The sequence below is a fragment of the Prunus mume genome, linkage group LG3, assembly GCF_029339155.1.
Source record: "Prunus mume cultivar Tortuosa linkage group LG3, ASM2933915v1, whole genome shotgun sequence".
Taxonomy (NCBI): domain Eukaryota; kingdom Viridiplantae; phylum Streptophyta; class Magnoliopsida; order Rosales; family Rosaceae; genus Prunus; species Prunus mume.
Window position 1 is genome coordinate 387,357 of NC_142700.1, and position 25,930 is coordinate 413,286.

Genomic DNA, 25,930 nt, shown 5'->3' on the forward strand with positions numbered 1-25,930 from the left:
AAAATTAAATATTTATAAAGAAAAACTTAAGAACAGGAACATAGAGAGAGAGAGAGAGAGAGAGACATGGCCTTTGAACGTAAAGGCGGCTTCCAGATTCCTCCAAGGACCTGCAAAAGTTGGTCTTGTACAGAATCTTCCTCGAAGAATCCGAAGATGATGACTTACCAAGGCCTCCACCAAGGATCTCTTGAAGGGGTGTTTGTATGTTGAACAATCTTTCAGAATTTGCAGATGAACCCATTTGATTCAGAGCCAAGAATCACAGCATGTGATCCAGTTCAGATCTCTTAGACCCAAAAAAGATGTGGCTTTGAGTATGAGAATTTAGGTTTGCACTGGAAATGCATCACTTCCATTCTCAATTTCTCATCTTCTTGATATGGGAGGGGTAGAGACAAAAGCGAGAGGGCCGATCGATTTTGTACAAGGTCGTGGTGAGGTTGGCGCAATTGATGAGGACGGAGATCTTGCCCTTGGTTCTATACAACGACAACAAAGTCGATGGTGATGGCTTTGAAGGCAGTGTGCAAGGAGGAAGGGTGGTTGATGGGGTGTGGGAAGAGAAAGAGACGAAGAGAAAAAAATTTCTTTTCATTTTTGCCAGATTTTTATTTTTAATTTTGCTTTTTTAAATTTGAATTAGTTTAACAACAATAATTAATTTAAATAGTTAAATAATTTTTTATTAATTTTTGGTCCACGTGGAAGTCCACGTCATTAAAAAAAAGTCACGCTTTTAACACATTATCATTTAATAGACTCATTAACAGTTTGACTAAGAGGAGGCAAATTGTAAGTTTTCCGCGACGTTGAATATGTACTCGTAAATGTCCCAAAAATCAAATATGCACTCGTAAATGACCTTATAGGTTGGGGAGTTTACTGTAATTTTCCCTTAATATAACTAATGCTAACCTTTTATATCGTATTATTTATAGTTCTCTGTCTTAAATGAGATCGGTTTTTTTTACTTTGTTTTAATCAACACCCTAATTTTCATCTGACTCCAACATGTTAGATTAATCAAGTGGTTACGATTTTTTTAATACAAATTTATAAATAAACCCAATCCTAGACATGTATTTATTAGATTAAGTCTTTTTGGGTGTGTTTATAAATGGGTTTTGAGTATGTGTAATGATGGGTTTTGGGTGTGTTTATATGTTTAAAAGTGGTTACAGTGTTTTAGTGAAATTTTTTTAAATGTAGATCACAAGTATTTTCAAGTGTACGTAAAAATCGAAAAAAGAAGTATTCTTTGCGAATTAGATTTATCCGTTTGAACAATTTTAGAAAAGAAATGGACAGTGAAACCAAATATTTGGAGACGCGAAATTACTATCCACCACATATTAACAGTGCACAGATCTAAGCGAACACCACTGAGACGACACGCCGTTTGATGTCTAAGGCTGGGAATGGTAATACCGTAATATAGAAAATGATTGAGGGGGAGTTAGTAATTAAACGAGGCGCCCTCAAACGAGCCCCAATCGAACAAAACGAAGGCTGACGGCGCGGATGGCGCAAAAATTTGAATTAAGACAGCGGCAAGACACAGCTGCTGACAGCGCCACGTGTCCTGGAGCTCCTCCTCCTCTTTTTCAAAACCATTCAATAATTCAATTCCAACTTCAAATACTCTCCAGTAGTCGCTCAGTTCCTCCCTCATCCTCAGAAACCCTAGCACTAGCAGAGCTCAGTAAGTCGGCTCAGTGCCTTACAATGAAGCCTTCGTCGCGGTACAGTTCGTATGATGCACGCTCCTCAACCTCGTCGCACTTCTCCGACCCTTCGTCTTCCACTGAGCTCAAGCTCCCCACATCCTCACGCGCCGTGGTCAAATCTAAGGCGTCGGATCCCAACATCGCCACGATGATGAAAAAGTTCATGGAAAAGCGATCCACGTCCAAGGCTAAGCCAATTAAGGCCACGGGCTTGGTGATTCCGTCTGATCTAATCGCCGGCGACTTGAAAAATACGGCCAGGAACGGGACGGGTTCGAATTTAACGGCGTTGGGTAGGAAGCTCTTTGGGAAAGGAACAGGGACGACGTCGTCAGATAAGAAAAAGGAGGTCAAAGCGTTGACTGAGGTAAAAGGGAACACCAGGACGCTGGCCATGGTGTTAAGAAGTGAGAGAGAGCTTTTGAATCTGAATAAGGAGCAAGAAGTGGAGATTGCGGAGCTCAAGTTGATGCTTCAAGAAAAGAACGGAGAAGTGAGTCATTTTGTCCCTTCTTTTTTGCGCAGATAATAAGGTTGAATTTTAAATTTTGATTTTTTTTTTCATTTGTTAACTCTGCGTTTACATTTATGAAGTACATATTAGTGTCACAGATTTCAAACTTTTGAAACAATTCGGCAGTAAATTCCAGACCTTTTAAAGTTGAATTGGACAGTTATAAATTGGGCCAATTTGAGTGCGGTTTTTGTAATAGAGAAATAATGAGGCGGTGGACTTGTTTGGAAAGTGCAGGTGGATAAATTGAAGGATTTGTGTTTGAAGCAAAGGGAAGAAATCAAATCATTAAAGAATGCGATTTTGTTTCCAGATGTTATGAATTCTCAGCTTCAAGAGATGTTAGAGAAGCAGGGGTCAGAGCTGAAGCAAGCAAAACAAGTAATCCCAAATCTTCAAAGGCAGGTCACTTCCCTTACTGGCCAGCTTCAGTGCCTTGCAGAGGATCTTGCTGAGGTATTGCCATTCACCTTTTCACTTTTTAATTGATCCTTTTACGTCGTAATGCAATATTCTACTGTTAGAGGATTCTTTCCAACATCCATTATGACTATAATGTTCCCTTCTCTGTGGAATACTATGCTTACTGAATTCAAAGGGAACTAAATGCTGGTCTGGGATTTATTTATTTACTTTTAGTTTTTGTCTTAGATTTTGCTGACAAATGTTATATTCATTGAGCAGGTGAAGGCAGATAAATGTTCAGTTAGGGCGTGTTTTCAACGTGATGATAGTTCTCCAAGAACCCCAACATATGATGACAATGAACCTTCCAACTCTGTTGTAAGCACACCTTGATGAAGTAATAATTTGGAAAATGTAATAGACAGCTAGGGCCGAATGATCTTAGATTTACAAATGTAATAGACAAAGTGATGTTCAAGTCAATTTACATTTCCTACTTCCTTTTAACTAATAATCTGTTCATTCAAACAGGAGTTCAGCTCTGGTGATCCAACCAGCCCTGGTAGTCCAGATGACATGTTCCTGAAGGATTTAAATCCTTGCTTGACACCCTATTATGCAAAAACAAAGTCCAAGGTCACATTTAATTTTGTTTTACCTATTACATGTTTGTTTGGTTCTAGTAGTCTCCTATAGAACTCATAAACCCTGTATGCTTTTCCAGATTGATTGCAAGTCATAAATGTTTGAAATAGGGTTGAATTTTTGCAGGAATTTGACGAGATGGGCTATGACTCTCCATATGGACATCATGAAAGCTTATCTCAAAACAAGATGGAGTTTGGATTTAACTTTTGTGCCAAGAAGTTGTCCAAAAGTTCTGATTGTTCCCAGAAGTCCGAAGCAGAAAGCAGAATAGCTCAAGCAAACCGGAGATTGGGTGATGGCAGACGAACTTATGGAAAACAAATTCATCAAAGATTTATCTAAATCCGCTGTCATATGTTAGTAATTTGTTTTGTACTGTTCCTATTTCATCTTTTGCTTCATCGGGGTCAGTATCTAATCTACCATCTTATGCACAAGATATACTGACCAAAAGGTGAAAGTCCTTTCGCAGTAGAAGAGTTTGTGCGTTCTTAAAGGGTGTTGAAGTTACTGGTGAGTGATTGTACATGGTGCACGTGAAGAACATGAATAACAAAGTCTTTTTTGTTACTGAATGCTATGCTTTATCTGCTACATTATTCTATTTCAGTAACATGTTTCTTTGTGTTCAATGAATCAAATGAGGATTTCTTTAGCATTCTTTACCGAACAAAAATTAAACTGTAATTGGAATAGATTCATTGGGGAGAAGGATAAATGCAGTTTAATCCACCGTGGTTCGATCTGGTTCTTATATGTGTTTGTGGAGTAGGATTAGAACTTTTCTTGAAGATGAATATTTGTATAACTAACTTGCAAGACAGTACATGGACAGAATAAAGTTCTTTAAAGATAAAGAGACCTTAACTAGGGGCAGAGATGCTTCATAGCATTAGTGTAGTACTAGTAGGGGTCTGTAAGTTGAACCAGCATGATGTTGGATTCATTTAGCTATTTATGTATGAGCTATTCTCGTACTGAATTACAGTATCAATTCCATGGCACTTAATGTAAGAGTTCTGGCAAATATTGGGTGTGACAATATGCGCATTGTTGACAAAGAAGTTAGCTCTGCCACGGTTGTTGATTCTGATCATCTTGTTCTCGGCACCAGACGGTATAAGGCTCCCGGTTGGAAAATGTAACAAGTCATTGAAAAGGAGAGGGGTTGTGACAGCGTGACTTATCAGGAAATCTTCGAGATGGTCTACTGATATTGGGGATTCAGATAATTGGGAGTCACCTGGCATCAAGAAAGTTAAGGACCGGTATGGTTGCGACGTGCTGTTTAGCATCTGCAGAAGAATTGCAAATCCATAGTAAGACTTTGATCTCATATCCGTAACTGCCGCCTGCACATCGGTGTAGTTGAGACCGTGGACCTGTGGGGAAAGTGGGAAGAGAGCAGAAACAAGGATGAACAAAAACCAAGGAGCCATTATATTGGAGGGTAGACTGTAGAGAAAGAGAGATGGAGATTGGAGGACAGGATGAGGCTGAAGGGTATATATGTTAAACCAAGAGAGGAACAAAAAGGGAATTAAGGCCATTGTTGTGGTGGCAAGTTGCAAGTAGGTAAAAATAGATGCACGACATGAGTGCTTCATGACATCGTATTCTATTACAAGTTAGTTTGAGGGTAGGTAATACACGAGGAAGCGATCACTCTTGGATTGGACCCAAATTTAACTTAGCAAAAGTGTATATGGCTTGTTTGTGCCTAGGTTGGCGGTGGCTCATTTTAAAAATATTGAAAAGCAAAGCCATTGCAAATTGCAAGGATGAGGGTACTTTAGGCATTGTAGAGAGAGAGAGAGAGAGAGAGAGAGAGAGAGAGTATATATTAGTCTTAGATTTGATTCGTCATTACTTAGAATTGAAGGAACGCATATGATAGCATGTTACTTTGATTTGAGCTTTTCTTTTTAAAGATGAGATGAGAATCTCTTGTGGCCCAAGTTGGTTTGGTTGCTCCATAAATACTATAGGGAGTCGGTGGAGATGTTTGAATTGCAGCAGTTACAAGTTTTTGTTGAGTTAAAACTTGAAAACAATGTCTTCTACATTGCTGCTATGGATTGTGCTAGCTCTCATGTTTTTGGCTCAAACACCACAAAGATGTGGTAGTAATTAAACTCGTTTCGTCTCGTCTCGTCATTATTTATTCTATTTATTATTAAAGAGTTGCCTTGTGGTGTTGTTGTTGTTGTTGTGAAATGAAAGGAGGGCAGTTGGAGGAGGAGTGGTGCATAGCCGATGAGCAGACCCCAGACGAGGAGCTGCAAATGGCGCTTAATTGGGCTTGTCAAGTGGGAGGAGCAGACTGCAGTAAGATCCAAGAAAACCAAGCATGCTACTTGCCCAACACTCTACAGCACCACGCCTCTTACGCCTTCAACAATTACTATCAAAAGTTGAAGCAGCAGGGAGGGACTTGCTACTTCAATGCTGCTGCTTTCGTCACTGCCCTTGATCCAAGTAATAATTCGTCATTCATTTCAGCTTGCATTGGATTTATTTTATATACATACCGTAATTCTTTTTCTTTCTTCTTCTTATTTTTGTGCTTGGGTGGGTGACAGGTCATAAGTCGTGCAAGTTTGAGTACCTTCCTTGATGAAAGCGTGGAGGATTGGGATTTGCAGTGAAAAAGTTAAAACAGAGGATTTGCATTTGTGGTATTATCACTATGTATGTATCACATACAGATCCAATTAAAATTATTTTTGAGTTTCCATTCACTCTCACTGTGCTCTGCTCTGCTTAATTCCTTAGATTATTTCCAGGACTGCTATGGTCGATGCATTGACCCTTTTACTCTTAACTTAGCTATGTTTATTCTTAAGTGAGGTCTTACCTCTTAATCGTTGGATCAAATTGGTTAGTTATTGGATCAAATTTGTTAGATCGTTGGATCAATTGGTTAGTCATTGGATCAAATTTGTTAGCCTGATCCAACGGTTAAGAGATAAGACCTCATCTAAGGGCTTTAGATAAGGCTCTCACACTATAGAATGCCCTGATGCCAGGTTGAGCAGAATGACCCATAATCCTGAAACTGGCCCAACTATATTACTAGGCCCGAGTTTCTCCTTTGATAATAACATGCAAGGTTTGGGCTAGGTTGAACAGCAGATTGGGCCATAACCCAGAAACTGGAACATGTTTTTCACATTCTAGGCTTCAACTCAGTCGATTGATTTCTAACCAAAATATACAGAATGAAAGATAAAAGGGTTATGATCCAAGTGGTGGAGCAGAGATATGGGCTGTGAGTCATGTCACAAAATAGCTAATAGCTAGCCTCTCCTCTCCCGAGTCCTAACCTCTCTCCCTGTATATTATGAGCAGGCAGTCATTAAAAGATGGCGGCATGGGGTGCATGGTCACTTTCACATGCATGGATACTCATAATAGCTAAGCTAGCTCTACATGAAAAGACTAACCCAATCAATCAGATCCCATAAAAGTATGTATGTTATCAATGGGCACAGAGAAAGAGCCTAGAGCAGGGTCATCAACAACAGTTGCCTCCATGCCATCCCTCTCCTCCTCTCAATTCCAATCCAAATATCAGTCAAATACCAATCCAAACACGGCTCCTAATAAGTTATCTTATTTCAAAATTTAATATAATCACTTCCCATTTTTGTGTAATCTGAATTATTATTGTTGTGAAATAGTTTTGAGACATTGCTTGCAAGTGAAATTGGATGAAGATTTATGAACAGTGTGTCCATAGTCCATGGTAGTAGTGAAGCTCTTTTACTGTTAATGTGAATTGAGTAGGAAGACAGAAATGGCTCCATAGTCCATAGTCCACGGTATTAGTGACTGGTGGTGGTGAGAAGCAAACACCAACTTTCTTTCTTCATGCTACTCTCATCTCTCATCTCGCGTACACAAACCTTACCTACCATGGAAAAACCGACAGGGACCCACTAACTAAGCACAGATCAACACAACAAAATTCAAAATGACCCCACCACCACAATCCGACTTTGCGTCTTCCTTTATTCTTTTTAACTCTAATGGTAGAAATTGGTCATTATGAGTTCCACCACCAGAAACAGACATAATTTATTAATGGTAGAATTTAAGTTTCTCACCTTATCTAACTCCTTCCTTGGGGCAAGCAACTATTGCCTCTTCCTAGAAACAAATTACAGGGAGAAAATTTCATAAAATAAATAATAATAAAAGAAAAACTCCCCCAAAAGATCCCAGGCCACTATGTTTAATAAATGCAGAAAACCAGAGGTAAGGTGAGGTTCCATTTAATGTCCCTAACCTAAATTAAGTGACTGTGAGGTGCCCTTTCCCCCAAACAAGCGCCTCTGTCTTTCACCACTTGGCAGGCCTTGCATGCTATGCTGGCAGCAAAGCTCCTCCAATCACCAAATATAATATTTTCGGAATTTATAGAATAAGAAAGGAAAAAAACCCAACAAGAAAAAGGTTGGAACTTTATAATATTAAAGAAAAAAGAAGGCTTTTCTGAGCGTCTATATAAAAGTAGTGGGAAGTTGAAGGTAGGTGGGCTGAGTGATGATAGTGCAAATTGCTGGGTGGGGTACTACTGTTGTGTGGGTGTGAGAGTTTTGTTCTTGCTTGCTTCTTTTTCAACTTGTTGAGCGAAGTTTTAGGCTTTTAGGACTGGTTTTTCACATTTGGGAAGAATGAGCTACTTGGGTGTTGGTGTTAGTCCTGGGAATGTTCCGGTGTATCACAACACCAATTTAAAAGTGATTGATCGGAGAGTGAGGGTGGCAGAGTTGGTTTTGAGGTGTGTGATCTGTGGTTTAGGAGTCATTGCTGCTGCTCTTGTGGGAACTGATACCCAGGTCAAAGAGATCTTCACAATCCAGAAGAAAGCTAAATTCACTGACATGAAAGCTCTTGTGTACATCTCCAATGCTCCTCTGTTCTAAATCCCCCATGTTTCTGTTTTCCTCTTTGAGGCAATTTTTTATTCATGTTTTGTTATGTAGGTTTTTGGTGATAGCCAATGGAATAATTGCTGCATACTCTCTGGTGCAAGTGCTGCGCTGTGTTGTGAGCATGGTTAGAGGAAATGTGCTCTTCAGCAAGCCCATAGCTTGGATCATTTTCTCTGGTGATCAGGTATCATTACATTGCATCTTGATTAGTTAAGTAGCTCCTTTTGGTACTAATTATTATTGCCCTGGTAGTTTATTAGAAATAACTGTGAATTAATAGCAAGCAGAGAAGCCTTCACCTATTTTAATCAGAATTTGGTACTTAATTAGAAATCATTAATTTGTTAATGGGTTTGTGTAGGTGATGGCATATGTGAGTGTGGCTGCAGTAGGAGCTGCTGCGCAATCTGCGGTGTTTGCCAAGTTGGGGCAGTCAGAGCTGCAATGGATGAAGATATGCAATATGTATGACAAGTTCTGCAACCAAGTTGGGGAGGGAATTGCAAGCGCTTTATTAGTTAGTCTGAGCACTGTGGTGCTCTCTTGCATTTCTGCTTTCAATCTCTTCCGCTTGTATGGTGGCAACAAGAGCAAGAGCAGCAGCGCCACCAGGTGGTAGGGGGTCTAGGTCTAGCCAGCCTTCTTCTAGGAACCACAAAGACCCCAACAAAACACCAACCACTACTTTGTAACTTAAACTAGTCACTTCTTATGTGTGATGATTAGACGGACGGTGATGATAAAAATGTAGGCTTTTGCTGCCTTTGAATTCTTACAATAAATTGATGAGGCCAGTATGTTCTTGTAGAGTTTATTCTTTCTTGATGAACCATTCTTGAACTTGGAACTATAATCTCAAGTGGTCAATGTAACATTAGAGCTGCCTTAATTAATTACAAGCTCTGTTGCAGGAGGACTTCTCAAACCTCTCACCTTTGCTTTCTTGTGTTGTGATAATTGAACTTAATTAGCTGCATGTGTTTAGCAAAAGTGTATCTGCTTGGTAACAGTACCCCAAGCTAATAGACCATATACAAAGATTTGCATTAGACAATAACCCAAAAGCTTGTATATATAGAAGAAACTATAGGTTTGAGGGTTGGGAGGGAGATTTACTCATACACAGTGTCAAGTGCCATGGAGCATGGAGGTTGAAACCGAAGACTATTGATATGCAAATTAAGACTTTTTTCACTAAATTGAAGACCACTGATTTGCAAATTTAGACCTTTTTCACTAAACTAAACCATAGTGTTGAACTTTCAAAAGCCTAATAACTAACATCATTTACTATTTTTATTTGTTAAATAAATTGATACCCCATTTTCAATTAGGGGCTGTATATTTTATTTATCGATCATATGCAATTTTATTTTTTTTGTTCTAAACATCTACAACTCTTTTTAAAAAAATAAAAATAAAGCGAAAGTATTTATTGAAGAAATAGAACATAGTACAAAGTCATAAAAGTGTCGAAATGGATACAATATCTCCAATGACCAAATGAATCTGGAGAAAATTATGCTTAAACCAACAAATATTCAAACTCCTGATTCAGTAGCCCAAAGTATTTGTACTCATACTAACAATATAGATCCACTGTGCAACGGTAGAAACGACTAATCCGAATCTCAACTGAAAGTAAAATACAAACTAAGAAAATCCTAATGAGTAATAGACTAAAACAGACAAAGAAAAATAGGACCATAGCTCCACATCCTCTCTGACACCCAAAGAGATCCAAAGAGCCATGCCTACTAAAACCCTTAGTGCCGCATCGGCTAAACCCCAACCTACACAAACCGTCAATTTTCATTATTGTAACTCAAACTCTAAATAGGAGCTAAACACCTTGTGTATATAGGCCAAAAACAACAACTAAATCATGACGACAATGATGTTTCACGTTGGCTACTTCAACAACCTCCAAGACACACAAGAGTTCTAGCAAAATCACCCAAGTCGACCAAAACCAATTGTCAATCCTCTGGAAAAGTATAGATCTGGAATAGACCTATACATGAATTCTTGAATCTTAAAAAAAATAAAAATAAACAAAACAAAACAAAACCAAGACACCTGCAGAAACAAAAGAACCACACAAAATCAAAGCAAGAGGAGGAGATGAGGGAAAGGGAGGGGAGAGGGTAAAGGCATAAAAACTTGTATGAAACGGGAATAACACTGTTTTACTATTTCAGGCTAATCACAATCTGCCGTGTGAAACAGCTAACATGTGTGTGTGTGTGTCATACCATGATTGATCAAAAATAACAAAATAATATTATTCCCGTTTCATATAAGTATTTCTCGTAGGAAAGGGGGCAGGCACTGAAGGAAAGATGTGGAGGCTCATAAACAACTCTTTTTAGTAAAGAATATTGGTACAATATAACATTTACTTTTTCTTATAATATAACATACTAGTTAATCTTTTACAATAACAAACCATGAGGCAATTTATAGTAACCATGTCCTTAGTTTCCTTTAAATAACAGATTGCACATTTTAGACAACCAAACAATTGCCGCGATAATTCAAAACATAATTAATTATGATGATAAATTTACATTGTGGGATAAATGTGTGCACTTAAAAAAAAAATATGTTAATCAATTCAACAAAACATTATATAAGAATTAATGAAAAAATAATTTTAAAAGTATCAATTACATTTTAGTCTAATGATATTTTTATTTTTAATATGAAAAAATATCTAAAATTTGGAATTTATATTATAATGTAAATATAAGCGTAAAGAATGAGTGGCGTGGTGGACCGTGGTCGACACGTGCTTCAAACGCTGACGGTGCAGAAGTATACAAAGGGCCCGACCGACCAACCAAAGCAACCCGAAATCTAATAGATAACGAAACAAGTAGATACATATCAAACCCTTACCAAAACGAATACACAAATCAAACTACTTTCGTTGACCTTATTTTTTCCACAGCATTCTACAACCCCATTGGCTGCTAGTCTAAACAGCCTTCTTATGAATTACAGGCTAAGCCACACCTTCTCTTCTCTTCCAGCTTCTGGCACCGCCTCTGACCTATCAACCCATTTTCCCTTTCTCGTTCATCTTCAAACTCCAAAAACCCTAATTTGCAGAAACCCTCATATCAAATTTTCGACTTTAAATTTGTCGGCTTTAAAGTGATGTCAGAGAAGTTCTCGGCGACGCTTCGAATTGGAGATCTCAACGATTTCATAGCACCATCTCAGGCTTGCATAGTCTCTCTCAAAGGACTCAAAGCCTCCTCAACCAAGCCCTCTGCTAAGCCTGAGGTAAATTTCTCCCTCTCTTTATTTTTTCCTTTTCTGGTAGACTTTTTTTTTTCGTTTTCCTAATTGTTGAAGCAAGTGTCAGCTCTTCGATTTTGACATATGCATTTATTCTTAATTGGAGCTGAAGTAATGATATTTAAGCTTGTTCGTAATTTTTTTTCTTTCTTTTGTTGTGAAGGTTTCAACTTCTAGCAAGCAATTGAAAACAGAACCAGTTAAAATTTCACTCAAAGATTGCTTAGCATGCAGGTAAATCATGCCTCTGATTTTTTTTTTTTTATAATTTGAATGTGAAACAAATCAGAATTCGGGTACTAGGGCGCGTTGAAGTTCGAGTTTTTAATCTTTTATTTATAAAATCACTTTTTTTTACTAGCCTTAATTGCCATGTTAAAGTTGTTGTTTCATATTTGGGATAGGACTTGCTGTTTGGCCTAATTTTCACTAACAATATATGTTGTAACGATATTTGCCATTTTAAAATTTCGAAGGAAAAAAATAACTGGGTTCTTAGAATCTGCATAATATATTGTGCAAGACTAGGTACTGTGAACATAAAATAGTTGGCTCAAATTTACCAACCTTCCTGCTGGGTGGATTATGATTAAGACTAGCTCAACCAAGTTAGAATCTACTGTAAGCCCATACAAATGGGATAATATCTATGATTTTCTGTACTGTGCAGTGGGTGTGTAACATCAGCGGAGACAGTTATGCTGGAGAAGCAAAGTTTGGATGAGTTCCTTTTTAATATTGATAAGGGAAAAGCTGTCATTGTCTCCCTATCTCCTCAATCAAGAGCTTCACTTGCCGTGTATTTTGGAATTTCACCACTTCAGGTCAAATATAACGTTGCAGCTTGTTTTTCCCTACGATGAATTGTTAACTCTAAGTCAAGGTTCTTATAGAATCCTAATAACTGTTCATTCACGATTGGTGTATGCAATAAGTTAGTCGAGCATACCTGTTGTCATTGGATATTAACATCGGATGTTATTTCAATTTTCCAGGTCTTTAGGAAACTCACGACTTTTTTTAAGTCATTGGGTGTAAAGGCTATATTTGATACAAGTTGCAGTAGAGATTTAACTCTTGTTGAATCTTGTAATGAGTTCATCACAAGGTACAAACAAAGCCAGTCAACAGATGATAAAAGCTGTCAATCTTCCTTGCCCATGATTTCATCAGCGTGTCCAGGTATATACATCTAAGGCCTATATTTGTTTGGTAATTGCATTATATCCTTTTCTCCTCTTCCCTCCTTAATACAGACACAAAAGAGAGAGAAAAGAGGCCTGATTTTTTTTTTTTTTTTTCTGCTTTGCTGTAGAGGTACACAAAGTGGAAAAAAGGAAAAGAAAGGGTTTTTAATTGATAAAAGATAATAGTTCAATACTATATTCACATTTTTGCTTTTGTTGATAAAGAATGTGGTGAATTGTTTCTGTCATGATTTATAAAATATGTGTTGTTGCAGGTTGGATATGCTATGCTGAAAAACAACTTGGATCCTATGTTCTTCCTTATATTTCTTCAGTGAAGAGTCCCCAGCAAACAATTGGAGTTATTGTTAAAAATAATATATGCCAAAAAATGGGTCTTAGGTATTTTTTTTTTCTGTCCCTTGTTTCTTTTCTTGGGTTGATAGGTTATTTTTTGTGTCTAAATTTCAAGCCTGCTCTCTTTTCAGCCAAACTGTGATCATAATTGGAATGCGGATAATTTCTTCTGTATGCTTGTAGCTTTATAAGAATTCTAATAATTGATGTTCCATAATATGTACATATTATTTTTATCAAATTTCTGCTGTTGACAGTCTTGTTAATAGGACCATTCTGTATCAGTAATGAAATTCTTAGCGCGTACTTAGCTGTTATGCATGCCAAAAAATTTGTGTTCCTTCCCTTTTTCTCCTCTTTTACTTAGAATTTATAAATTTATTTTGTACAATGGAAATTGACAATTTTCTAGCATATATTAGCATCATTTTCTGTTAAAGTTCATAAGAAACTAGCTGTGCTTGGATCTTAGGCATAATTGTTAATAGGTTTAGTCCACATATGATTGTTATGCTGCCTTGGCTGTATTTAGTGTTGGAAGTTTGAAGTACATAATTTTCTTCTGGTGAAATTAAATGAATTCACAGAAGTATCTTATTTTCATTGCATATCCCTGAATGATTTTATTTGACAGGCCGGCTGATGTGTACCATGTGACTGTGATGCCTTGTTATGATAAGAAGCTTGAGGCTTCACGTGATGACTTTGTTTTTGAAGTTGAACAATCCAAAACTAATGAGAATGAAGGTCTTAGGGTTTCAGAGGTAGATTCGGTGTTGACATCTGGGGAAGTTTTAGAACTGATACAGGTGAGACCAAAATTTTAAGTAATTATTACCATCTCCACTTTATTCCACTTTTCTAAATAATGCTTACTTATATGAACTCAAAATCTTTTTTGTTTTGGGCGGCTGCAGTTAAAAGGAGTTGATTTTAAAGGCTTAGAAGAGTCTCCTCTGGATGGCATGTAAGAGCTGCAAATATTTCCATAAGGCTCCTTCTATGTGCTGTGGACTTTTTAACAAATATGTTATTCCACCAGGTTGACAAATTTTAATGAAGGGCATCTTTATGGAGTCCAGGGAAGCTCTGGGGGTTATGCAGAAACAATATTCCGTTATGCTGGTAAAGTGCTCTTTGGAAGAGAAGTCAAAGGCCCTGTTGATTTCAGAACTATTAAAAATTCAGACTTCCAGGAAGTGACTTTGGAAGTAAGTAAAGTTTCTTTGTACTTTTGTTCACAAATGTGGTAGGCTTGTAAGAGGCAGGGGAAGGTCATCAGTGTTTTGAAGCACTGGTTAGATTGAAATTACCTATGGTTGTTTATGTCTCTAGCCCGACCACTTGATAAAATGTAGAGGGAAGTAGGACAATTGGCCGATAGTAGTTGTGATTTAGTTTAGGTGATCTGCTTGTCATGGTTTTGTGGCTTTTTATGCATGTTAAACCTTTCTTGTTATGGTTGTTTGGATAGTTTTCTGGTATTGTATTCCCGGTCATATGGCATTTCCAGTCTTTATCTTTGCATCCGTACAGTATTGGTGGGTAGTATATAGATTTGGAAAAAAAATTAAGGGCTAAGTCCTTGTATTAGCGTTGCTGTCCGTTTTTGTATAGAATATTGATGCCCTCTCATTTAGGTGGAAGGCAAGACCGTATTGAAATTTGCACTATGTTACGGTTTCCGGAACCTGCAAAACATTGTCAGGAAAATCAAAATTGGAAAATGTGATTATCATTTTCTAGAGATCATGGCATGCCCTTCAGGTATGTTTCTTGTAAAACGTGCTACTTATTAATTCTTCAAATGAATATGTTGTTCAATATTTTCAATTATCCTTCGTATGAAACTGGGACTTTGGAAGTAATACTAACTGGGAGTTAACAGGTTGCTTGAATGGTGGAGGACAGATTAAGCCACGGCCTGGGCAATCTGCAAAGGAGTTGATTCAGTTATTACAAACAGCCTATATGGAAAACGTAAGTGTTTTGTAGCATTATTTTCAGTTATTTTGTGGACTCTATTTGCAGTATGAGGCTCATAAACTTTGATAACTTTGGCCGTTTAAGTGATGGATATTTGAGGCATCTACTGTTGGCCCTTTTCTTGTCTATTCTGTCCAAGAAAAGGAGGGGAGTAGACATTCACTTTACAGAGTCGCCATGAGACTATCTCGTTTTACATGCATGGATCTTTTGTAATTGTTAACTTTGTTTATTTTGTCATTTAGCTTGCTGTTGTGGTAGTGAACCCTATCTTTGGCCTGAGAATAATGATGATGTTTGTAGGCTTTGAATGACAATCCTTTAATATTGTACAGGTTTTGATAGCGGATCCTTTTGGAAACCCTTTAGTGCAAAGCTTATACGATGAGTGGCTTGAGCATCCTGGTTCAGAGAAGGCTAAGCGACTCTTTCACACAGATTACCACCCTGTCGTGAAAAGCATAAGTTCTCAGTTACACAATTGGTAAATGATTGACTTAACCTCCCAAACTCCAGTTTTCACAAGAAGGTGCGAACATCCCTAGACGGTCCCTACTGAGTGCCGAGGCACGTCATCATCTGGGAGTCTCTCAAATTTTTGATACAGAGGATCAATATTTTGTTTTGACAATTTTTCCCCCTACATAATGTATATAGTGAACTCGTCCTTATGGAAGAAAGAATCAATTACATGCAGTTGTAATAAATCATATAAATTTTTTAATGCCAATTTTAGTATGTAAATGTAGCTTTTTCCAATTTTATTTTCTTTGTTTCAATTCAATCATGCTCACTTTTCCTGCCCTACTTTGATGTCATGTAATCAATCACACGCACGAGAAATTTGTAGCTGACTTAAACAATTTGTTTGATGTATCAAGCAATGGAGTACACAGAGATCACTCAAGACCTTGTAATGTGAAACTCCGACAGGAAAATGGGGCCCCTGCTTAAATCAAACTCTTGGCTCCCCTAATGTGAACTTAGAAGATTAGCCATCATGTGGTGTATCAATGTACCGTAAGTTGATCAAAAGTGGGGTCTCAGTTTTCCTATGTGTATAGTTCTCTCCTCCTCATGCTTGCTCTGCAATGTTGGCCATGCAGAGAGAGAAACTCAGGCTTGTAAAGCATTTTCAATATAATGAAGGTGGATATAAGTTAAACAGCCTTTCCAGCTTAATGCGTGGCGGGAGGGATTGCTATTCAACATCATCAACTGCTTTGGTTCAGAGTCGGAGAGAGCTAGCATTTTCAAAATCTCTCTCTCATTGTCTTCATTCTCTGCGGCTGTCTAAACCAATAGAGCTATGGAAGAAGGAACGACAGTGGGGAGGAGTGAACTCTGAGCAGCCTTATATATATGTATATATAGTTGTTCGTATAAGATTGTCTAAACAAACAAACTCCCTTGTACAAACAAACATGTTTGTATGAGATTGTCTGATTCAATTAATTAATTAATTAAACAAGTGAGTTTAGTTGTTCGATGAAATTCTAAGTGATTTAGAAAAGGAATGAGAATCGGCAGGCAAACAGCAAAGTCCAAAAAGAAAAGGTTGAGTGGCCAAATCTAAGGGAGTTTGTTTGTTTAGTGTACTGTGTATGTGGGGGGAGAGGCAAAGGCGTTGCTAAAGGAGAAAATGGTTTGGAGAAAATTCCAAGAAGAATGTTGAAACAACCACATGGAAGGGAGTGTTTGGAATTGGATGATACTCTGTCAACTAGCTGCTCCCATTATAATAAAAAAAAAAAAACCTCTTTAGCTTTGAAAGGCTCTTTTATCTTTTTGGGGGGCCTTTTTCTTTTCTGGTTCGGTTTTTCGAGTTCCTTTGCCCTTATGCTTTGTGTGCGCTGCAGAAAAGAAGGGAAGAATGTGGGGGCGGTGTGGACAATAATGTATGACAAAGACAAACATACCAACATTCTCTCTCTCTCTCTCTCTCTCTCTCTCTCAAGATATACGTTTTGTCTTGGAGTCTTTGGAATGGAATGGCATGCAGAAATGAAAGCTGCGTCTACTAAAGGAAGTGGACTGGATCCTTCTTTTTTATGCAACAAAAGGATCCTCTCTGTTATTAAATTTAAAAAGCTCAAAAGATTGAAAGATATGAAATAAACTTTTTATCTTTTGGAGCAGGCGTGCAGTGCAATTAAAGTTTCTACACTAAGTTATCCTTTTGCCTTGTGTTTGGGTAAATGCACATATACATATAATATTACAAGTGGAAATTTGTCCAGCCTTGTAAGTTGTATGTTGTGTTGCAGTTCCTATTTCTAAATCACACTTACAGGCGATTTCATGAGCAGCATTCAGTAAATAACACAAAAGCATTTGGTCGTAAGCTGGCTGATATGCAATGCCCCTGTTTTTTAACTTAAGAAATGCGCCGTGTCCAACTAAGAAGAAGAAGAAGACGAAGATCTAAACCTACTAAGCACCTACACGAGGGTTGTGAAACATTTGAAATGTTGACTATTATAAGGCGATAAGGAACACATTTAGACATCAAAAATTGAACTCTTGTTTAGAAATTAGAGCAACTCTTCAGCATTTTAACTTATCCCGGATGGAAAGGAAATTTGGCAATCGAAAACTAAACAAATAGTTCAAAAATTCTGTCAAAGGGGGTAGATATTATTTTATTTCTCCAGATGATAGCTGAAAAGACTAGTTCATGTAGGCATGCCGAGTGCATACAGCCAGCACATTGTTCTTGTTCCAAAGGGTTGGGATGGTGATACATACTTCACTTCCATGAGTGATGTTTCAAGTTTGATTTGATACATACACTGAAAACTTTGACAGCTTCATGCATGCATGCATGTTACACCATGGCATCATTCTAATGCATGAAGGTTAGCTTATGCCAAAATAAATAATAATATAGCAATTCATGTAACACTCTAAGGAGCATGAATTCGTTTACAGATGAAGAGAAGTATCCACATCAGAGTCGCAATCGGAACCTTGGGATTTATTTGAACAAGTGTCTAACGAAGAGATGTCTGTGACTGAAGGCCGTAAGTTGATCAACAGCGGGGTCTCAGTGCTCCTATATAGTATATAATCCTCATGCTTGCTCTGCAGTGCTGGCCACAATGACAGAGAAATTCCGGATTCTGATGATCCATGACCATGAGGCTGAATAAGATCATGGTGATCGGGATGGAAAAACAACCTTTCCACGGCCGGCTTGTTATGCACGGTGGGAATGGGATTGCTAGTGTTCATCTTCATCATCATCAACTGCTGCCTATGCTTTGGTTCTGAGTCACAGAGAGCTAGCATTCTCAAAATCTCTCTCTCCTCTCTCATTGCCTTCACTCTCTGCAGCTGCCGAAACCTTTCCTGCAATAGAGCTATGGAAGAATGAATGACTGTGGCATCATGGCTTTCCCTCTCCATTTGAGTTTGATACATTACAAAGTATATAATATACTCTTTTTTTCTAAATGGGCAAGTTTTTTTAGTTGAGCTTCAAAAAATTGGGGTGGACCGTGGTGGGAAGGGAAGTGATGACCTCTAACTCTAAGGAGCCTTAAACAGGCTTCATGTATATATAGGGCAGTGGCATGTACATGTATAAGATTGTCGGCTTCTGCCTCAATTAAGTTTCAATAAGGGAACTCATCAGTCCTCGGATGAAACTCTAAATAAGTGGTTTTAAGAAAGGAATGAGAATCGGCAGAGAAGCTGCAAAGTCCAAATAGAAAAAGGTTGTGAGGCCAAATCTAAGGGAGTTTGTTTGTTCGTTTAGTGTACGTTGGGGGGAGAGACAGAGGCATTGCTAAAGAAGAAAAAGAGTCTGGAGAAAAGTCCAAGGACCATGTTGAAACTAGCGCATGGAAGGTTGTGCTTGGAGGAATAATAGGTTGGATTGGATGGATGGAGTATACTCTGTATCAAACAGGCCTCTTTAGCTTGAATTAGCTTCAATTGATCAGCTTTATTTTTAAGTTATCAATTTGTGTGAAGAATAGAAGGGAAGAATGTATTATGTGGGGGCGGTGTGAACAATAATGCATGACAAAGACAAATATTACATTAACATTCTCTCTCTATCTATCTACCAATCAGTGTGAGGGAGGATGTATGTTTTGTTTTGGAGTGTATGGAATGGAATGGCATGCAGAAGAGAAAGCTGGAGGTGGATTGGCTGCTTCTTTCTTTGCAGCAAAAGAGTCCCCTCTATTATTAATTTTCAAATGTCGAAGCTTCAAGGATAAGAAAAGAAAAGATAAACTTTTAACTAGACCAGGCGTGTGATATTTACACTACATATATTTGCAATGGGTATGGGACCGATGGGTATGGGGTGTTTACATGCTCATTGTGTGTCAGTAGACAGGTATGTCGTTTTGGAGTATACAGAACTGAAGTTACACCGCTTCGTCTACGGGATTTGAATAATCATTAGGCTTAATTATACTAGTGCCCCCTTAAATCTCGTGAGAGCCTTGTCAAACTTTATGACAGAATTTTTGAGGGAATTGACGGTGGTGGAGGGCAAAGTGAGACCAACTACCCGTCAATGTGGCATGGCATGGTGGAACACCGTTACTTCATGGGGGTAATACAGCTTTATCGTTATTATGTACCGCATCTTTGATCTGTGGACTTGAGGGGTCAATCAACCACAAAAAACAAAAAAGAGGAAACTTGAGAGGTCAACCATAGGTTACCACCAAACCGTGCAATGCATTCAGTCATTCTCCGCTCTGCATAAACCTACCAGTGCGCTACCCGGAAAGCTTTGACTTCACTATATCTAAGGTGAAGGTGAGATGCAATTTTTGTTAATTTGTTTGCATTGCTTTAGAGTTAGAGGTAGAGTAGATTTCCAAGTATTTGTTGAATTTCCTGATTTGGTTTTTTTCTTTTATTCTATGCTAATCTCTCTATACTGATTGTTTCTTGGAAATTTTGCTTGAGTAGAATGCATGCGGTAATCTATAGCCCTGAACAATCTCTAAGCCTTCAAGAAAAACTGTGTGTGTTCTATTCTTCTCCATCTTGGATGAATTAATGTATGCAAGATTGAATATACAAACTAACTAGGAAGCATTCACAAGGATTCACTCAATATCTTCCAAAAAGTGGAGAACATGAGCCACTGAAATTTTTTGATACAAAAACTAAGATGGGATCATAGGATCATGGGTCTTGTGGAATTTCCATCAATGAGTGGGAGCTCAAGATTAGATGCAGAACCTGAGACAGCAGAGGGTGTCATACTATTATTAATACATCCAACATGAGAGCTGAATGTTCCATTCACGACAACGTCCGATACACACTTCACAACCAAATCAATTTCCCATGAAACCATCCCAATTAATAGACACACACCCCACTGTGCCCAATTCAACCTTGCATTGCCAACAAGAATATGTGAGATCTCAATAAAAGCCACCTGCAGGACAAGAATGCCACCCACAGACACCCAGAACCACTGATTGTGAAGTATGTCCCTGAACACGTTCTTCTTCTCTAGCTCCCTTGAATTGACTTGATTGAATACCTGACACAGAACAAAACTGTTGAAAACAATGGACTCGCTAACCTTCTTGCTGATGCCAGGGACGGTTTGCCCTTTTAGTTGAAAGCTGACCAAGATGGCACTCTGATATAAGGCTTGACTGACAATGTTTCTCCACATTACCTTGCTAATGAGCCAGTCAGTTCGTCTGACCGGTGGCTTCTCCATTAGTTCCTTTGTCGGCGGCTCCATCAGTAGAGCAAGCCCACCTAGAAGATTCACAACCATGTTTGCCCAAAATAACTGAATTGCTGTAATTGCACTCTCTCTACAAGCCATTGTGGTAGTGGCTGTTATCAGCAGCCCTGCTATGTTCATGGTGAGCTCAAGTTGGATGTACTTTTGAATGTTATAGTAAATGCATCTTCCGCACCTTATAATGGGGACCAAGAAACTAAAATTTCCATCCCAGATGATGATGTCAGAACTTTCTCTTGCCATTTCACTACTCCAAGTCCCCATTGCAACGCCCACATCTGCTTCTTTAAGAGTTGGAGTCTCATTTGTTCTGACTCCAACCATCGCCACAGCGTGGTCTTTTTCTTTCAGGCATTGCACCAAAAGGAGCCTGTCTGAAGGAATGGAGTTTCCCATCACGCAGATTTTATCTACCATGTCCATCCTTTCTTCTGCACTACTATTTCGAAACTTTTCGCCTTCGAGCACCAACCTGTTTGAGTTGGCAAATATTCCACATGCAACAGCAATGTCTTTCAGCTTTGACACCTTTTCTTCTGACACCAATATGATGTTCACTCCTGCTTCCATTATATCTTCGCAACATGTATACTTCACACCTAGTAGTCCTATTAAGATTAAGCTGTTTTCTTCAAGCATTGCAACATCAGTCTGCTTGTAAGCAAATGCAATGGTCTTGAGATTGGACTGCATGTGCTCTACAATCTGGTTAAAAGCCAGTCTACGTTGTTCATCCATGACCTTTATTGTCCCTCTACTGTCAGTGTAGTGTGAGCACATGGCTAATATTGTTGTTGCAGGTCCTTTCCAATGCAAGCACATATCTCCTTCATTGTCACTGGATTTTTTCATCAATACTCCACTGCCTTCCTCGTTGGTGCTCAACTCCTTGGCCTCCAGGATGGTGTGGCTCTGCCTCAAAATCTCAATTTCCATCCCCAAATTGGCAGCCCAGGGAAGGAGCGGGTCCTCTGATGAGCTGCAAGAGCTTGACGATTTCAAAAGTGGTGTGCAGATTCCATTGCACAAAGCTTCACGAACACTTGTGTCTATTCTGGTGACACAGTCATTTTCTATGACTTCGTTCCCAATATAGCACACGTCGACTTCCAGCGAGTTCAAAGTCAGCACACCAGTTTTGTCAGTGCAAATGGTTGTGACAGAGCCCATGGTGACACAAGCCAAAATTCCTTGAGCAATGGCCTTGCCAGACAGTGTCTTCCTATTCCAATAGGTAATGGCAAGTGTAACAAAAAGAGGTATCCCTTCCACTACTCCTACAAGCAAGATGGCCAGACCTGTTGTTAAGATGCTAATCTGCCCACTTGGTTTCAAGAAAACTTTCCCCATCTCATTCATTATTTCCTTACTTGCAGTTTGTTTCCCCTTAAGCTCTGGGAGGCCAGAGCTGTAATCTTTCTTTTCAAGCAAGAAACGAAAGAACAACACTACAAGGAGGAGAATAGAGATTGAGAGCCCGGCAATATGGGTGCATGTGTTCATCTTGTCAAGTTGAGCTGGTAATTGGGCACGGTTAGGAGTATGTGCTACTCGGTTCATCAGCTCACCCAAGGCCGTGTCCATGCCCACAGAGGTAACTAGCATGCGACCATTTCCACTAACCACCTTTGCACCATAGAACATAAATGGTTTCTTGTCATCAATGGTTGTCTCCATACCATCATCCAATACTAAGAACTCACCAGAAACAAACAAACCGTCAGCAGGAACCACAGATCCCCGTTTCAAACACACTAAGTCACCTGGCACAACATCAGATACAGAAAGTTCACACGGACAACCCCCTCTGAAGGCCTCAACTACATTTGCACTCATCCCTGCAGTCTGTATCACTGCATTATGGTTGTGTGAGTTTTCAAGCCAGAAGTCACGTATGGAAGATGCAATCACATGTATGAGGATGACAAACATTATGATGGCCCCTTCATACCAACCGGTCCTTAGGCCTTCCACCTTGATGCCAAACCCAATTGACAGCAATCCATCCACAAAGAGAAGGACAATGGTGTAATTGTTGCACGATTGAAGGAGAAGTTTGAAGAAGCTTGGAGCAGGAGCCTGTGTTGTCGAGAGTGCATTGACCATGCGTCGATGACAAATATCTTCTTGTTCGCCTGAAATTCCAATTTGTAAATCTGTGTTGAGTGCCTCTGCAATCCCTAGGGTGCCTCCAAACTTCTGCAAGGAAACAAAATCCTCGTCCTTCACTATCTTGGCAACATTTGCATGCTGGAGTTCAGCATCACTTGCAGTACTATCCCTGCTCAAATGGACATCAGAAACTTGAGGTGAGGCAGGTGAAATTTCTGTAGTCCCTGTGAGTTCCAAGTCCTGCAAAAATCAATTAGCAGTAATTTAACTACAGTTACTTGAACTGCAGCAATTTGGTACAAGAGTAAGAACCGAAACAAGTATTATATGTTGCTCGATTGTGAATCTCAGGTCGATTTTGGGGCTCAGATCTAGCAACATATTACATCTGCCTGTCAAGCTCTAGAATAGCCCATAAATAACTCAGCATTCCAGTCACAGTCGTGGAGTAAAAGTCTTAATCAGACTCAAAACTGTCAAAGTAGTATTTGCTCAGACAAAAGTAGAGATCATCATAGGCCATGTTTTACGGTACCAATACATAATACACACAAAAGATTGGAATATGATGTAAAAGATATATTATGCAGCACCAATACATATATAAGAGTTGTTTTCCATATGTTATGACTTTTTCATAAAAAGATATGTACAGTAGGATATTATTGTTGAGAGTATTTGTCTCACGTTGAAATGTTAAGGGACCAAGCCTGGGTTTATAAGGAGTTTGTATCAAAGTGGGTTGCCCACGTGTGAAAGCCCAACGGCCACACGTGCTCCACGTCACCCAAAATGTGTTGTCCACGTGTTAGGCTTGAAAATTTGTCACATGTGCGGGGGCATGTGAGAATATGAATGTAAAAATCCCACATTCACACGTGCTCTCACGTCACCCAATATGTGTTGTCCACGTGTTAGGCGAAAGTTCGCCACACGTTCGGGGCATGTTGACAGTATTTATTCCACATTGAAATATTAAGGGACCAAGTCTGGGTTTATAAGGAGTTGGGCTACTCCCTCCATTGCCAATTGGATTTTGGGTAGAACCTCAACTTCCTTCAATTAAATGGTAATATTGATAGAAGAACAAAATTGAGATTTCACATAAGATTCTTTATACTATGTCATATATTTTCTTCAAATTAGCTAGCTATATATAGTTAGCGGTGGGAAAGCTGTAGCAATAATTTGGCTATATGTATAGTATACTCACTGGTGTATCTCCTGCAGCAACAGTGCTGGTAACTGTATAATGGATAGCGGATGATGAGGGTTGAGGAGATGCCTTGTTAGCTCGATTGGCTCTTGATGAGATGAGGAGTTTGCGCACTTGGAGGATCACAAAAATCCAGCGCCAGTGGTCGACTCGTGGCGGGTTGGTACCGGTTATGAGCAACACCGTCTGCTGAGACTCGAGGTCTAAATGGTGCCCAGAGCTTCTTGTGTCTGTCATACTAGTAGCTAGCTAGTGGCTTTGGTGCTTATCCAACCTTATTGCAAAGACGAAAATTAATGCAAAAATTAAATGGAAGAGATTGAGTTAAAACGAGATTCAATGGAAAAGGGAACAAAAATTAATGCAACAACGAAACAGATAGAGTTATAAAGAGGGATACCTTTTACTTAATTAATTAGCAACTAGAATTTGCTATAAAGAAAATGGATGAGTTACTGAAAAAACAAAAATGAAATTTCTCTGCTGCTGGAAGGAGAGGAGGAGAATGTGAGAGAGTGGGACTCAAGAAATGCAAGTAAGGAATGCTGCAGGTTGTGGGATATTTATAGAGAAGAGAGAGAAGGGCAAGGCCCTGAAATGAAATCTGAAAAACAAAAACGCGTGAAGGGAACTTCTAGTGTAATTTTACAGAAGCTTCACTTCACGTAAGTTTTTTCCTTATGTTATGAGTTTCATTTCATGTATATTCTACTATTAATTGGTTACATGCACTTTCACTTTGGTCATTCAGCACATACGGCATAACTCCGCCTGCACTGCACTGCACTGCACCTGCAGTTGCGGACACAAATTAATGTTATGTAAATATAATCCAATTCGTAATTACAAATTATTGTTACTCAAATATATAAATATAAATATATATATATAGAGAGAGAGAGAGAGAGAGAGAGAGATCATTGAGGGATCCCTCAAATTAGCTTATTTAAATGACACATTCGTAGGGCCCACTTCACATTATATTTTACTAATCCACATCGTCTATGTTTTAGATAATCATTCCTCTACAAAAAAATCACTTGAATCCGATATTGTTTGACAACTCAATTGTGTTATTGAAATTTTAGTACTTTCTTGAATAACTGTGTTCATTGATTTTGTATGATACAATTGGGTGTTGAAACGTTTTCCGATTTGTCTAATTTTTTGTAAGGATGATCTATGAATGTAGACTTAAAAAATAGATGGTTTGGATCGTTAAAAAAAAATTTGTAGGGTACCCTAAGAGTGTCCTTCAAATAAAATTATTTAAAGAATTCTTCAATAAAAAAGATATATATATATATATATATATATATATATATAGTTTAGGGAACACACTCATCTTTCTTCTCTCATTTGTAGACGCGGTTTTTATAGTCTTGTTTTATGGCTATGAAGTAACTGACACGCCACCAATTAATACTGATGTTATATTCCCCTTCCAACTTATTTCATAATCTCTTTTAACCTATTTGAATTTGGAAACTGGAAAGCATACGTTTTCATGTATAATTATGAAAAATGTTAACGACAACCATGCTTTGCTTTATATATTGATTAAGCTGTTGTTCCAATTTCAACACTACCGTCCGTATCGTATGAGAGAAGAAAGATGCGTGTGTGTGTACGTAAAAGAAGAAAGAAGCTGCCTGGTAAAGTGTCAAGTGGTAGCATATATTGCAGGCCGACGAGGAGTCGTCCAATTCCATGCAGATGTCAAAGTGTTCGCCCAATGATAACGAATAGGTTGGTTCTTAATTGGGCCATTACAAAAATATGTCAGCCC

The 25,930-nt window shown here is 38.6% G+C and overlaps 6 protein-coding genes and 1 long non-coding RNA gene across 10 annotated transcripts; 5 read left to right on the forward strand and 2 right to left on the reverse strand.

Moving 5' to 3' along the window:
• The first annotated feature begins 1,536 nt into the window (after window positions 1-1,536).
• LOC103326957 (structural maintenance of chromosomes protein) lies at window positions 1,537-3,872 on the forward strand. Its single transcript, XM_008229218.3, has 5 exons — window positions 1,537-2,223; window positions 2,482-2,700; window positions 2,929-3,027; window positions 3,181-3,285; window positions 3,421-3,872. The coding sequence occupies exons 1-5, from the start codon at window positions 1,729-1,731 to the stop codon at window positions 3,637-3,639; spliced, it is 1,137 nt and encodes a 378-aa protein (XP_008227440.2). The 5' UTR covers window positions 1,537-1,728; the 3' UTR covers window positions 3,640-3,872.
• Window positions 3,873-4,013: 141 nt separating this feature from the next.
• LOC103326959 (PLASMODESMATA CALLOSE-BINDING PROTEIN 5-like) lies at window positions 4,014-8,035 on the forward strand. Its single transcript, XM_089049470.1, has 4 exons — window positions 4,014-5,420; window positions 5,521-5,775; window positions 5,880-5,988; window positions 6,649-8,035. Exons 1-3 carry the CDS (start codon window positions 5,351-5,353, stop codon window positions 5,912-5,914), a joined length of 360 nt encoding a protein of 119 aa, XP_088905596.1. The 5' UTR covers window positions 4,014-5,350; the 3' UTR covers window positions 5,915-5,988; window positions 6,649-8,035.
• LOC103326960 (CASP-like protein 2B1) lies at window positions 7,977-9,044 on the forward strand. Its single transcript, XM_008229222.3, has 3 exons — window positions 7,977-8,200; window positions 8,289-8,421; window positions 8,599-9,044. The coding sequence occupies exons 1-3, from the start codon at window positions 7,977-7,979 to the stop codon at window positions 8,854-8,856; spliced, it is 615 nt and encodes a 204-aa protein (XP_008227444.2). The 3' UTR covers window positions 8,857-9,044.
• Window positions 9,045-11,086: 2,042 nt separating this feature from the next.
• NAR1 (ferredoxin hydrogenase) lies at window positions 11,087-15,817 on the forward strand. Its single transcript, XM_008229223.3, has 11 exons — window positions 11,087-11,528; window positions 11,707-11,777; window positions 12,214-12,367; window positions 12,539-12,725; window positions 13,006-13,132; window positions 13,722-13,896; window positions 14,005-14,054; window positions 14,130-14,298; window positions 14,728-14,854; window positions 14,976-15,067; window positions 15,409-15,817. The coding sequence occupies exons 1-11, from the start codon at window positions 11,400-11,402 to the stop codon at window positions 15,559-15,561; spliced, it is 1,434 nt and encodes a 477-aa protein (XP_008227445.2). The 5' UTR covers window positions 11,087-11,399; the 3' UTR covers window positions 15,562-15,817.
• A 1,891-nt stretch (window positions 15,818-17,708) lies between these two features.
• LOC103327018 (uncharacterized) lies at window positions 17,709-18,972 on the reverse strand. The gene has a single exon (XM_008229287.2). It carries the CDS (start codon window positions 18,494-18,496, stop codon window positions 17,999-18,001), a length of 498 nt encoding a protein of 165 aa, XP_008227509.2. The 5' UTR covers window positions 18,497-18,972; the 3' UTR covers window positions 17,709-17,998.
• A 379-nt stretch (window positions 18,973-19,351) lies between these two features.
• Window positions 19,352-23,597, forward strand: LOC148918336 (uncharacterized). Of its 4 annotated transcripts, none has more exons than XR_016125552.1 (3): window positions 19,352-19,855; window positions 21,614-22,072; window positions 22,190-23,597. It is a non-coding gene; the product is annotated as an uncharacterized LOC148918336 (long non-coding RNA). The 4 variants fall into 4 exon arrangements; XR_016125550.1 differs by having other exon boundaries at window positions 19,363-19,849; window positions 21,614-22,047; XR_016125549.1 differs by having other exon boundaries at window positions 19,391-19,855; window positions 21,614-22,047.
• Window positions 20,223-24,741, reverse strand: LOC103327019 (putative calcium-transporting ATPase 13, plasma membrane-type). The gene is made up of 2 exons (XM_089049182.1): window positions 24,139-24,741; window positions 20,223-23,165 (listed from the first exon to the last, which is right to left on the reverse strand). The coding sequence occupies exons 1-2, from the start codon at window positions 24,376-24,378 to the stop codon at window positions 20,223-20,225; spliced, it is 3,183 nt and encodes a 1,060-aa protein (XP_088905308.1). The 5' UTR covers window positions 24,379-24,741.
• Window positions 24,742-25,930: the final 1,189 nt, after the last annotated feature.